General features: G+C 44.0%; 1 protein-coding gene across 4 annotated transcripts in view; it reads left to right on the forward strand.

Moving 5' to 3' along the window:
• Window positions 1–13,744, forward strand: part of Apba1 (amyloid beta precursor protein binding family A member 1) — a 204,279-nt gene that overhangs the window by 125,057 nt on the left and 65,478 nt on the right. For all 4 annotated transcript variants that reach the window (XM_058584027.1, XM_046459455.2, XM_046459456.2 and 1 more), the window contains exon 2: window positions 877–2,145. In XM_058584027.1, coding sequence (XP_058440010.1) covers window positions 946–2,145 — 1,200 coding nt within the window. In that variant the 5' untranslated portion in view covers window positions 877–945. The remainder of the gene's footprint in view (window positions 1–876; window positions 2,146–13,744) is intronic.

Here is a 13,744-nt window from a genome sequence, read left to right on the forward strand (position 1 = left end):
ATGTAATCCATTTCCAGCTATTATCAATTCATAGAATCCTAGAATTTTAGATTCAGGGCATATGGGGGAAGTATTAAAAACAAGCTAGTTAATATTTCTGTAAATGAATTTGATACAACTCCAGCTCACGGGGGGGGGGACTATTTCCTGATTAAAAAGTTAGGGAAACATTTCTTATCTTTTTCCTGAATATTCACAATGACAAGCCAACTGTAACTTCCCAAACTTATTGTACCATGGAGTCCTTTTTCCCCTATGCAATAGCTGTTAATATCTTGCATTCAGGAAATGAGTCCCTTCTCATCTTGAGGTCCAGAAAACTAAGCAAATTGCCCGAGATAACATAGTAATGACAGCCAGGATGTATCCCCACTGATGGTTGATAACGTCCCTCAGAACAGTATTGACAGCAAAGGCTTCAAAAAGATTTCAAGATTAGTTTTACTTGAAATTTAAAGAATTGCTTCTAAAGTACTGAGGATCCTAGCTTAATTTAGAGAGATTTATCTTTCAGCAGATGGAAAATGTGTCAATTGGCCCATTCAATTTAGTAGTACTCTTTATTCATATACATCAGAAATGGAACCTGAATACTATGCACAAGAACAAAATGCTCATGAGGCTCCCAGTCTGAGGGTGGAGAAGGCAGAACGCCAATAAGCAATTTAAAAAGTAGATATGTAATTACAAATTATGGTGTGTGCTATGAAGAAAATGAGCTGCGTAGTGTCAGACTGAACTTAAATTTGCAATCATTTTTTAATTGACCCACATTCAGAAGGGATCAATAGCAGCTGTTTTTATGGTTATCTCTGTGGTTAGTTCAAAACTACAATTTGAACCACGTGACAGCCTCTCCCCTTCTTGTCTTTCCAGCCCCTTGGAGCAAAATGAGAGCACAGTGAGCAGGCCCAGCCTCTCTCCCAGCCATCCACGACGCCCACCATGAACCACTTGGAGGGCTCCGCGGAGGTGGAGGTGACCGACGAGGCGGCAGGTGGGGAGGTCAACGAGTCAGTGGAGGCCGACCTGGAGCACCCCGAAGTGGAGGAGGAGCAGCAGCCGCCGCAGCAGCAGCAGCACTATGCGGGCCGCCACCCGCGCGGGCGTGTGGTCGAGGACCTCCGCGCGCAGCTTGGGCAGCAGGAGGAGGAGGAGCGCGGTGAGTGCCTGGCGCGCTCCGCCAGCACTGAGAGTGGCTTCCACAATCACACCGACACTGCCGAGGGCGACGTGATCACCGCGGCCCGCGACGGCTACGATGCGGAGCGCGCGCAGGACCCTGAGGACGAAAGTGCTTACGCGGTGCAGTACCGGCCGGAGGCCGAGGAGTACACGGAGCAGGCGGAGGCCGAGCACGCCGAGGCCACGCACCGCCGCGCGCTGCCCAACCACCTGCACTTTCACTCGCTGGAGCACGAGGAGGCCATGAACGCGGCCTACTCAGGCTACGTCTACACGCACCGGCTCTTCCACCGCGGCGAGGACGAGCCCTACGCGGAGCCCTACGCCGACTACGGCGGCCTGCAGGAGCACGTGTACGAGGAGATCGGGGACGCGCCCGAGCTGGACGCGCGCGACGGCCTGAGGCTCTACGAGCAGGAGCGCGACGAAGCGGCCGCCTACCGCCAGGAGGCCCTGGGCGCGCGGCTGCATCATTACGATGAGCGCTCCGACGGCGAGTCCGACAGCCCCGAGAAGGAGGCCGAGTTTGCGCCCTACCCGCGCATGGACAGTTACGAGCAGGAGGAGGACATCGATCAGATTGTGGCCGAAGTCAAGCAGAGCATGAGCTCTCAGAGCCTCGACAAGGCGTCAGAGGACATGCCCGAGGCCGAGCAGGACCTGGAGCGCGCCCCTACTCCCGGTGGGGGCCGTCCCGACAGCCCTGGTCTGCAGACACCTGCTGGGCAGCAGCGGGCAGCGAGCACCGCCGGTGGCGAGGCAGGGCAGCGGTACAGCAAGGAGAAGAGGGATGCCATCTCTTTGGCCATCAAAGACATCAAGGAGGCCATCGAGGAGGTGAAAACCAGGACCATCCGTTCGCCTTACACCCCTGACGAGCCCAAAGAGCCCATCTGGGTGATGCGCCAGGACATTAGCCCCACCAGGGACTGTGAAGACCAGAGGCCAGTGGATGGAGATGTAAGTCTGCGAGGGTTCTGGCTGGCTCAGTTCCGCGTGAGGAAGGGAGGGTAAATGGTAGCTCTGTGGCCTTGACCGTAATGGGAAAACGAGGTCATGGGATAAATGGGCTGTGCGAGTGCTAAGAACTCTTACATGGTAACCCTCAAACAGCTTGCACGCAAGCTCTGGTCAGTGAAGCAACACCCGGAGGGAGTTGGGGTTCCAAGCATTTATCAGATCCACAGCAGGATCGCTGTAAATCATTAGGTTCCAAACTGTACCTGAAGGATTTGTTGAGAATCAGATTCCTGGACACATGCCCCCACCATCCATTTGCTGATTCAGAAGTTCTGGGATGGGTCCAAGAATTTGCATTTCTAATAACAAATGAAAATCAAGGCTGGATTGAATACAGAGAAATTTTATTGGAAAGGATTATTGCAAAGGAGAGAAAAGGATGGCGTGAGGGGGCGGGGTGGTGAAGGGTATAGCAACAGGAGAATCTCCAACCTTAAGATCTGTAAACCTTTCTAGGATAAGACCAAAGGGTTTTGTTTTTGCAGGGAAGAGTAAGGCTAGAAAGAACAAGGTGTGAGGAAGTGGGATGAAAGAGTAGCCTAACTAAATGTAGATCAGAGAATAATTTTAACATGCTACCAGCCTATTTGGGGGAGGTGCTTATGCAGGCCAAAGTTGAGGCACCTGGGGGAAGGAAAGAAGCTTAACCAAAGTTAACAAGCATTTTATTCTAATTAATCAACAGTTCAGCTAATCATTTATTAGGCAAAGAATGGAAGTTTGGAGAGTTCGTGCCTGGCCTTGTCAACAAGAGTCATCTGAGAATCTTATCCAAGTCATTTAGGGAAGGGGGTTTCTTTGCTGTAAATTTTTTCCAGAACACACAATGACCGGAGGGGAGGTGGGTCTTAATCTTCCCTGTTTTCTAGGCAGGGCTCTTAGCTAAATATCAGCATGGTCACTAAAAAGGTCCCAGGTGATGCTGCTGATTCCAGAACCCCAACTGGGGAACCAGTGCCTTAAAGATATCCCTTAAAGATTTGGGTCAGGCATTATGGCCTCTTTGTTGGAAACCCTTCTGAGCCCTTTCTGGCCAGGGTTTCTGCAGGTGTGTGTGTTTCCCACTCTTTGCCTCGTTGTGGTTTTCAGTAAGTGCTAATTTCACTTCTGGTGGTACCTGGGCATCCTGCCCACCTCATAGAAGTCATGTTTTTTATTTAAAGCTAGATTTTTACTTCCCTGTGAAGACCTACACAAAGCTATTGTTGCCTCTATCAACATTTTATTTTCCATTCTTAAAATATCTAAGGAGTTTGATAATATGGCAAGCTTGGGTGTCACAATCTGTTCAAAATAAATCAAGAAGACTAACCTTTGCCCCTCTGCCTTGCTATAAAGATTCTTTCTGCTCCAACTCTCACTTTTCCATCCTCTTGGGTAATTTTTAAGCAGTTTCATTTAAAAATGGAGCTTGGAGTAAGAGAAGGGTCAAGAGGTTAAATTCAGTTTCATTTAATTCTGCATTTACGATTGTACCAGGCCGTTTCTCGGTATATCCTTTAGAGTGAAAAATTATTATTTTGTTATAAACATTATTATGTTCACTTTTTCTAATATATAAAGGTTTGTGCAGGCTACAGCAGTATCATTCACCTTTTGCTTTGGTCAAGTCAGTGTGTGCTGTCAGCTGATTACACTGCAAATCTAGCACCTTGTAAGTAAAGGTTGGAAACCCATAGGGAAGGCAACTGCATCCTCCCCAGCCAGGGGGCAGCATTGAGTAGGTTGAGACATGCCTAGCATCTCTTCTCTGTTTTGTAGGCTTCTGAGTCAGTTAAAAACTGGTGTGCTCACATGGAGCATTCTCCTTGACCTCCAGCTGTCTCTAGGTTTCTTACAGCTAGGAGAGATTGCAGCAAGCGTTTTGCAAATGAGGTGGAAATTGAGCAGATTTTCAAAAGTAAGGAGCTGGCAAGAGGCTGGGTTGCACATCCTTTTAGAAACTTGAAAACCATCAGAGAAGAAGCTGCAGAAGCATCTGGTCCAGGTGCTAGCCTCTCCTATAAGCTTCCTCAGTTGCACCAACTCCTTGAAATGACCTTAACCATGTGACCCCAGGAGCTTCATGCTGTGCCTCCAGCACAGCCTGTGTAGGATCTGAGACAGTTTTTATTCATTTGAACTAGGAAGACAACTTCACTGTCTTGCATGATGTTTCATTCTAAGCAGAATTAATTACAGAATGTTGAATGATGCTTTAGGAACCCATACATCAGAGAAAAAAAATTCAACTTGATGTTAAGAAATTGGTGAGTGGGCTCCCTGGGTTATGAATACTTAATATGAAGCAAAACCTAAAACCTGGGTTTTAAAATATTCCCCTTAAAAAAGCCATTTGAATTTGTGGGTTGTATTTCATCTGCCATTCCATATTTATAAGAAGGACCTTCATTTGCTAACCCTTTGATGGTGTTATTCCACCTCAGCATCAGAAAAATATTTACTGAATGCTCATTCCATGCACACTGATGTAGAAAATAGAAAGCCATCATGAAAAGCAGTGTGGTCTGATGTCTAGCTGGAAGGTACTTGTTAAAAATGCAAGTTACTGCTGGGCGCATTGGCGCATGCCTGTAATCCCAGCAGCTCCGGAGGCTGAGACAGGAGGATCATGAATTCAAAACCAGCCTCAGCAAAAATGAGGTGCTAAGAAACTCAGTGAGACCCTGGTCTCTAAATAAAATACAAAGTAGAGCCAGGGATGTGGCTCAGTGTGCAAGTGCCCCTGAATTCAATCCCCAGTACCCACTCCAAAAAAAAATGCATGTTACTACCCTTCCTTTCCAAACCTAAATACCTGAGATGGAGCCCAGTGATCTGTTTTTTGGTTTTGTTTTATAAATTCTCCCTGAGATTCCTGATTATGTGAAAGTTTGAGAACCACTCATTTAAAGGAGAGTGTTTTAGTCAGCTTTTTTGCTGCTGTGACTAAAGGACCCAACTAGCCCAATTATAGAGGAGTAAAAGTTTATTTGAGGGCTCACAGTTTCAGAGGTCTTATTCCATAGAAGGCCAGCTCCATTCCTCAGGACTCAAGATAAGGCTGAACATCATAGTGGGAGAAGGTGGTAGAGAAAAGCAGCTCACATCGTGGTGACCAGGAGGCAGAGAGAGAGAGACTCCACTTGCCAGATACAGATATGTACCCAAAGCCATGCGCCAATTCCTACCTCCTCCAGCCATATCCTATCACTTCAGTTACCACTCAGTTAATCCCTATCAGGGGATTAAATCACTGATTGGGTCAAGACTCTCTCAACCCAATCATTTTTCCTCTGAACCGCCTTGCATTGTCTCACACATGAGCTTTTGGGGTACAACTCACATCCAAACCATAACAGGGAGGGAAATTATCATCTGGGCAGTTATCCCACATAAGGTCTGTGAACTTGAGTTTTAAATCAGTTATTAGTAGCAAAGATAAAATTTTAACAAAAAGGGCTGACCCACAGTGGTTATGGTCAGCAGACCTGGAGAAGTGACTGTAGAATTCTTGTTGCAAAAGCTGTGCATTCTCAGAACGGCAAGTTCAGAAACTATAACGGAGCAAACAGAAGGTAATTAAGAATAGCTTTATTACCACTTACCAGAGATAATAGCTAAAAGTCAAGTCTGCTTTTAACACTACTTTTCTTTCCTTCTGAACTTCAGCCCTTTACACATGGAGCTGACTGGCATGTGTTTGCTGGTGAGTCATACAGAATGAGAAGATAGGATTGCTCATCTATAAGTTATTGAACTTGTAGATGTTTGTCACTGAATGGAAATACTTGTTTTCTAAAAATATGAAGGAAAATAATCTATGCTTTGAAAAACAACCTGCTTCCTAAAATTTTACTGCAAAACCAGTGAGTGAAAGCAAGCACTGACATGTGTTGCTTACAAACAGGAAGAGCAAAAACCATGTTTTCTTCTCTAGGTGCTAAAACCTAGAGCCTTTTGTTGAGATGGTGGTGTCACAAGATGGCAGCACCTCTCTGGCACAGTACAGGTCCTCTGGGTATCCTGCACACCCACAATGAGGGGACTCAGCTGTGTGAGACATGTACCAAGAGAGGAGGCAACCTTTGTTGTTTCAAGCCATGGGGATTTGGGAGGTGGTTTGTTACCATGGTGTAGCTGGTCAGTCCTGAATAATACACTATGAGGTTTCTGTTTCCTCTGTTCTACCAAATAATTGTGAGTATTTGTACTGTAGACTCCCTGGAGAGGCTTAGGAATCTATGAGATACCAGATACCTCAGGTGGCATGACTATGGGGATGTAGCTGAAAAAAATAAGAGGATTATTTTTTTTTGAAAGGCAGTCAGGGGAGGCATTAGACTTCCCCATGCCTTCTCCAGCCAGGGGTCTCTTCCTCCCCACAGGAGATCTGTGACTTCTATAAGGAAAGGGTAAACAAGAGGAGCATGACACTGGGGCTGCCAGCCACAGCTGAAAGTGGGAATGAGGTGCCTTGGGGAACACAGAGCCTTGCAGTGGGACTGCAAGAATGTCATAGAATTCTGTGTACAAGGAATGAAAGAACATTCTGCTGTCATGTGTAACTGATTAGAATGAATGAATGAATAAAAAAAAATGTCATAGAATTCTAAGTTGTCAGGCTTAGAACCACCCATCTGGAGCCCCCATCCCCCAGCAGATGAGAGTATTCCTCTCCAGGGAAATAGGTACAAGAGAAGGTCCCTGCAGAGAAGGATGCTGATGTCTGTGATTTCTTGGCCATCTGGATCCCCACCTGGTCTCCCTACAGTGAAGGCTCCTGCCACGAATGGATCTTCCAGTAGGGTTTTTGGGGACTCACTCTCAAAGATGAATGGACAGCCAAAGATCATCAGACATTTAAAGAATATCTCTTAACATGAAAGACATGTGGAAAAAGACACTTGGAGAAATAAAGGCAGTTCTCAGAGCATGCAAGGACTATAATAAATCTTTTATAATTAATATCTTCAAAGATAGAACAAGCCAAGGGAGCCATTAAATTAGAGGAGGGTACCATCTTTAAGAAATTCTTTCAAAAAAGGGAAGTCTTAAACTAAAAACTATGGCAGCAATCATTCAACATTAAAAAGAGGACTTCCGTTAGGTTAGAAGACGAAATTGAAATCTTCAAGGCCATAGAACAGTTAAGGCAAAAGATGGAAAGTAGTAGAAACAGATTAAACAAAGGGGACATTAAGAAAAACTATTTCCTAGAGCCAAAGGACATGCCAACTTGTATACCTGACTAGAACAATGAAATAGGAAAGACAGAAATTTTAGAACCAAAGGACGAAAGGGAAGACCCTATAGGCTTTCAGAGAAGTAAAAACAAATCACGTGATCAGGAATCAGGATGGCCATGGCCTTCTTCCAAACCACAAGAGATCTTCCATGGTCTAATTTCTAATCAGCATGAAAGTAGAATAAAGAGGTTTTCAGACACTCGGGGTCCCAGAATTCCTAAATTCTGTAGCCTCTCTCAGAAAACTGGTAAAGGATTGCTCTCCCCAAATGAGAGCATTAGCCAAGAAAAGAGCTAGGAGATCCAAAAAACAAGGAGCAATGCAAAGGGAACCTCCAGGTGATGGGAAAGGAGACTCCAGGGTGAGGTCTGTGTAGAAGGCCATGGTAGCAACCTTCCCAGAGGTCTCTAAAGAGAATGGAACAGAGATATTTCCTGGTATGTGTGGATTGACTTACAAATGGTTTTAGAAGAGTTTTGTATAAATTATTGATCATAACATAGAAGACTAAGCAAGTTGAAATATAATTATGTACCTCTCTAAAAACAATTATTACAGAAGAAATGCAGAATAGTCTGCATGTGGCTTAGTTGGGGAAATCACAGATGTAATCTTCAGAATGCAAATACTGAATATTGATTAACAAAAAATTATAATGAGAATATGAGGAAATGTGTAGCATAAAAGAGGTATATTGTAATCATTTATAGTAGAAGCCAAAAAATAATGTCTAAAATTGAAAAACGAAGACAAGACACTATAAACTTGCTACTTATGAACATGGAAGTAAACATCAGAAGAAAGTGCTAGAAGCAATTGGGTATGGGGAGTGGTAAAGTGCTTTGATTTTTACCATAAGCTGTATAGCATTATTTGACTTACAAAACTGTATTTGTGTATTTTTTGCCTTAAATTACAAAGCTTAAAAGAGTTGTAATCATTAAACAGAGATCACTCACCTTACAAAGAGATAATCTCATTTTACTATTTTCTTGAAGTAGAGAAACCAAATAGTTCTGCATGTTGTGTGCACAGTTTGTAGGAAAGGACTGGTTTATTAACTGTGTTATGGTAAGATAAGTGTGCTGAGTTTTTCATTTTAATTTCATGCAGTGTATCTGTTAAACATGCACACTCTCATTTGACTTACATTACATGCAGAAGAAAGAGAAAAGAAATTTTAAAAATAGGTCAAGACAGAGCTGTGCCACTTAAGGTGAAGAACTAGAATTGGTAAGTGGATTTGCACCTTGATGATAAAAAACCTGAAGTGTTCTGAGGCCACGGCTTGCTCTTGTGCTTGGTGTTTGGAAACCACAGAACCTTCATGGGAAGAATAGCAGCAGGCATACTAACCGCTGGGAGTAAAGTGTGCTGAGGTCAAGTATAGATGCACTGATTCTCTGCAGACTTGAATAATTATGTAGGTTAATGGTCTTTACTTTAAAAGAAATGTTTTTGAGAGCTGCCTTTTACCAGGGTAGATTTAACAGTCTATTCTGCAACTTAGAACCCACAGTAAAGTGTCACATCCCTGCCAATGGGGCATAATGCTCTATATAGCAAAACTTAGTTGTCAATAGCAATTAAAAAAATGAGCCATTTTTCTATGAGCTATGAGGACCTGAGTTCGGGGCAAATGTTTTAAAGATGTAATGATCTTATGGCTGATTTCAAAACAAAGAGGCTTGACCTTGAAATCTCATTTGAAAAAGAGCAAGTGATTCACTTCAATCATGAACAAAAGGTGATAGGATATTTGCCTTTGCTCTCTCTTCCTAAATTCAAAGTATTACTCCCAGTGATCTTAATTCACCTGCTGCCTCTCAGGTAACTCCTTCCTGTCCTCAGACCATTGCCATATCTGAATCACCAGAGCAGAACTTGTCCACTGATCTGCACACCAGAAGGCAAGCTCTCCAGTGACTTTGTGCTCCGTGGAATTAAAAAAAAGATCAAAGCTGCAGTTTTTTTCTCTTTGCTGAACCTCACTCCCAAGAGGAATCTTTCTCAACTTTTTAATGGATTGTCTACCAGACCATGTACATGTGAAACTGTGCCAAGAAACAATAAGACAAGCAACAGGGAAGGAAATGGACAGTTTAGCCAGAGAGAATTTTATCACTTTCCAGTTAGATTTGCAGCACACAGAGCCACAGTTTAGGTGTCTGATGTGCTCACTTAATAAGTGGAGCCTCAAGAAATTGCCCATGAGTCTTTAGAAAAATTGTATGTTCTTTCTCAACTGGGCACTCTGGATATTTCCTATGATAAGTAGACTGGAACTGCATCAGGGAGGAAGAGCAGGTGCACGGAGAGGAACCACTGTACCATAGACCATGCAGTTTCTTATGTAACCAGTTAAATCCTGGGGTCCAAGTAGTCCTGCAGAATTATGAAATGTGATTTGTCTATGTAGATGGTCATTAAAATGAAAAATATTCCCATTATCAATACAATTGGCAACATGTTCTTAATGCAAAATGAGTTTCTCAATCCATTTTTTTAAAAAAACAGTTTTTGCTGACTACTTTCTTGAGAGCAGCCAGAAAAGAGGACCGTTTGTATTAGACAAAGGCCTCCTCACTTTCCAAACTCCAGCAGGTTGGTTTTCTCATGCTATTTCCCACATTGTGACAACAGGCCTTCAACTCCCACCTGGTGTGCCTAGCTGACCTCTTCAGTGGGTCAAACACTGTCAGTGGGACACCAAAAAATAAATAAGGCTTGGGGATAGGTTGAAGAAGCTTTGGGGCCAGGCTGAGCATTGTGGCCTCAGTTTCCCCAGATGGAATAGCTGAGAATAGACTTCATATGACCTCGGGTAATTATGAAATGTGATTTGTCTATAAACATGATCATCTTTAAAGTAAAACATGCCAGGGCTATTTCTGCTATCCAGACAGGTCTCCATCCCACACTGACTCCCCTCTGTCCCATTCCATTCCATGAAGTCAACCCTCCTTCCTTAAGCATGTAGATTCCAGGATTCCAACTTTCTAACTGGATCTCTGGAGGTTGAGTGTTGGTATATATATTTCTGAGACCCAGTCAAAATAAGAAACTACCAACTTAATCTGTGAGCTAGCAGTTTAACACTTTATTCTTTGGTATCCTACTTCCCACTTTTTTCACATGCATTAACCTATAGCCTCTGTAATTCATTGTCAGTTTACTCAGTGAAAAGTCAGTGTTCCGTCCCATTCTGACACTTCTCTCAGAACACATAGCACAAATGTGATGCCCATTATCCTCACATGTAAATCTTTGCTTTATAGTTGGCCTGCTACAATTAATTGCCTTGAGGTGGTTACCTGCCTTCCTCTTGAGTTTCAGCTTCCTCCACAGTAAAATGAGTTATTGGATTTCCTTCTCCAGATAATTATGAGAGAAAATGGCTTTGCAGTTGTTGAGTCCTCTGTGGAAATGTGAAATAAGAATCACAAGTTTGGTGTGTGAGTTACCTAAGGAGTCAAAGCTCACTTACCATTTGGGGTTGGTCAGTGGCAAACTGAATAGGAGTGTCCTTAATGCTCCTAAGTGTCCTTACTTTCTCTGGGCTAGGCTTCCCCTCTGCTGTCCCTGGCACTCAGCTCCTTACCATGCTGCCTGTCCTGGTCATGCATTCTGATGACCCTGGTTTCTGGCTTCAGGCTTAAAGAACTGTCACCAGCCTTTTAGTCCAGGGCTAGTCTGATTAAATCAAACTAACCTGCTAGTTAGTGATGATGGCACTACGTACAACCCCCTTTAGAAAACATTTTTTACTGACATCTTACACCCCATTCCAGAGACCAACCCAGGAAGTCATTTGAGGCAGGAAATCACTTTAGCAGTAACATTTCTTAGTCAGAAACCAGCCACTGTCTTGCTAGGAGGGAGGGATTTAGCCTCAAAATCGTGGGAAGTGGGAGCCCGAGTTAACACCTTCCCTGATCATGTGCTCTTTTATACCTGCTCTTTTTTCTTTTTTTAATTTTGAGAAAGATGAAGTAAGGAAAGTGGAGGAAAACCCTGGCTTCATCTAGAGCCTTGGAGTCCTTGATGTCACTCCTTCCCTGCCCTGAATTCAGCATGCAGCCAACATGGATTTTTCTTTTCTTTTTACTGTTGCTAGGAGACTGTTGACCAAGGTCAAGTACACATGCTAATTCATTAAGACTTATTAGTAGCTTCTTATCCTATTGACCTTAATGGTCGTGTTGTCAAGCTTACAAGGGCAACTGAGAAGAACTGCCTTGCTGCCTGAGGATTCCATTTTTGTGAAGGCTTCCTGTTGAGGTTTTCTGCACTGAGAGGTTTGCTCTTGTGGATCTACACTGGCTCGTGGAGGCCAGCCAGAACTTTTCCAGGATCTGGACAGCAAGGGATGGGGTTGAAATGGGATCTGAGGTCTGGTAGACAGATTGAGGATGTCTGCATGTTCTCTTGGAGCCTGATTTCCCCAGCTGGATCAGTTCCTGACTGTTGTATTCTTAGGAAGGAGAGAGATGGTATTACAATAGTTAACTCCATTCTGTGTTTGTGGCCTAAAGAATACTAGACCCCAAGCATCCTTACCCCAGATTGTTCTCCTAACATGCTATGCAAAAATGTACAACCCAGCACTGGCTCTAAAACCAACTTTGCTCTCTTATATGGTTCAAAGCTTAGAAAAAAGGGGCAGACAGACCTAGTTCAGCATCCCAGAAGCTTATGAAGAAGCATAATCTTAGAGCCACAGGATCTTCTGCCAGGACAGTAGAAGTGGGCTCTGGTGTATTCTGCCAAGCAAACCTCAGAAAAGGATGGGAAGCCACTCCTTAGACAAGTGAATGGAATCAGAGATATGTATCTGCCATGCAAAAAACCACAAGGCTTTTGAGTTAAGCACCTGCTATGTAAGGTCTAGGGTCTGTCCAAAAAGCTACAATGTTCCTCATTTTTCTAGGTAACTAGATTTATAACTATTGTTCCCAAACACAAATTTAAAGTCCATCTTACAATGTATCATCCACTCATACAAATATTTTTAAAATTTTCCCTGTGCATAAGGCGTGGTATAAGATCCCAGGAATACAGCAGTGTCACCCAAAGTCTCTGCCCGTGCAGTGTACAGTCCACACCAGTCCTTCTCAGAGTTGTAGCAAGACCATTAAGCCTCCTCTGCTCTTGAGGCTTTCATGTGAATCCTCATGTCATGTCTTAATCATCTACTGTCATATAACAAATTGCCCCCAATCGTACCAGCATCAAGCAATGCACACTAATTATCTCAGTCTTTCTTTGGGGTCTCTCAGAGGCTGCAGTTGCGATGTTAGGTGGCCCGTTGTCATCTTAAGGCTTTTGTAGGGGAAGGTCTGCTTTCAAGTGCACAGGCTTATTGGCAGGATTCAGTTCCTCTCAAGACAGTTGGGCAACAGCCTCATTCCCCATTGATTATTGGCCAGAGGCATCCTCAGACCTTGGCCACATGGGCCCTCTCCCACAGCTTGCTTAATAAAGTATGCAAGCCAAGGAGGCCCGAGTCTGATGACAAGATGAAAGTCACCGTCCTTTTAACCCAACTGCAGAGCAACATCCCATGGCTTTTGCTGTATTTTATTGCTTCAACTAATAACTGACCCATGCTTCCTCCCCAGGGAGGGGATTATGCAAGATTGTGCATACCAGGAGGTGGAGATATTGGGGGACCATCTGAGAAGTCTGCCTCCCATATTTGGTATCTATCATTAGCTTGTGCCAGCAAAGAGCTGCTGGGCTTAAAACCTAAGGGCACATCAGCTTCTGGCCTTGACTTCTACCACAGCCAGCGGTTTTCAGCTCTCAGGCTGTATGTGTTCTGTCACTGGCTGACAAGTAGGCACGTCTGCAGATCCCACAGTGACTGATGGAGAATGAAGCCAAAGTGGTATAAAGGGGAAGGTGTGTGTAAGCCAGCACAAAAGTGGGACAGGTGGCTACACCAGAGAACGCTGGGACTAGGGAGAGCTGTGGAAATGAAAAAGAGGAGATGCTCTCCTGAAAAACTAGGCATGCCCATGGTGAATTGTTCTCAAGGGGCTACCAGTGGCCAGAAAGTTCACTGTAAAAACTCATCGTTACAGCAGCTTTTCAACCAGTTTGCTCGTAATCTCCCTAGACTTTTGGGATGGAGATAACCTGGGCCACCAGGCATGTTTCCTTTAACCCTGTGCAGCCTCCCCTGGGCTCCAGTTGACGTAGTATATTGTACAAACATTATCATTTCTTTGTGTGTCAAGATATAAAAAAAAAAAAAATACAAAGCCCAGAATTAAGGAGTATTGCTGGTGCTGGGGGTGCCTTTCAGA

The sequence above is a fragment of the Marmota monax genome, unplaced genomic scaffold, assembly GCF_021218885.2.
Source record: "Marmota monax isolate L192 unplaced genomic scaffold, Marmota_monax_Labrador192_F-V1.1 WCK01_AAM20220418_F8-fsc00059, whole genome shotgun sequence".
NCBI lineage: Eukaryota > Metazoa > Chordata > Mammalia > Rodentia > Sciuridae > Marmota > Marmota monax.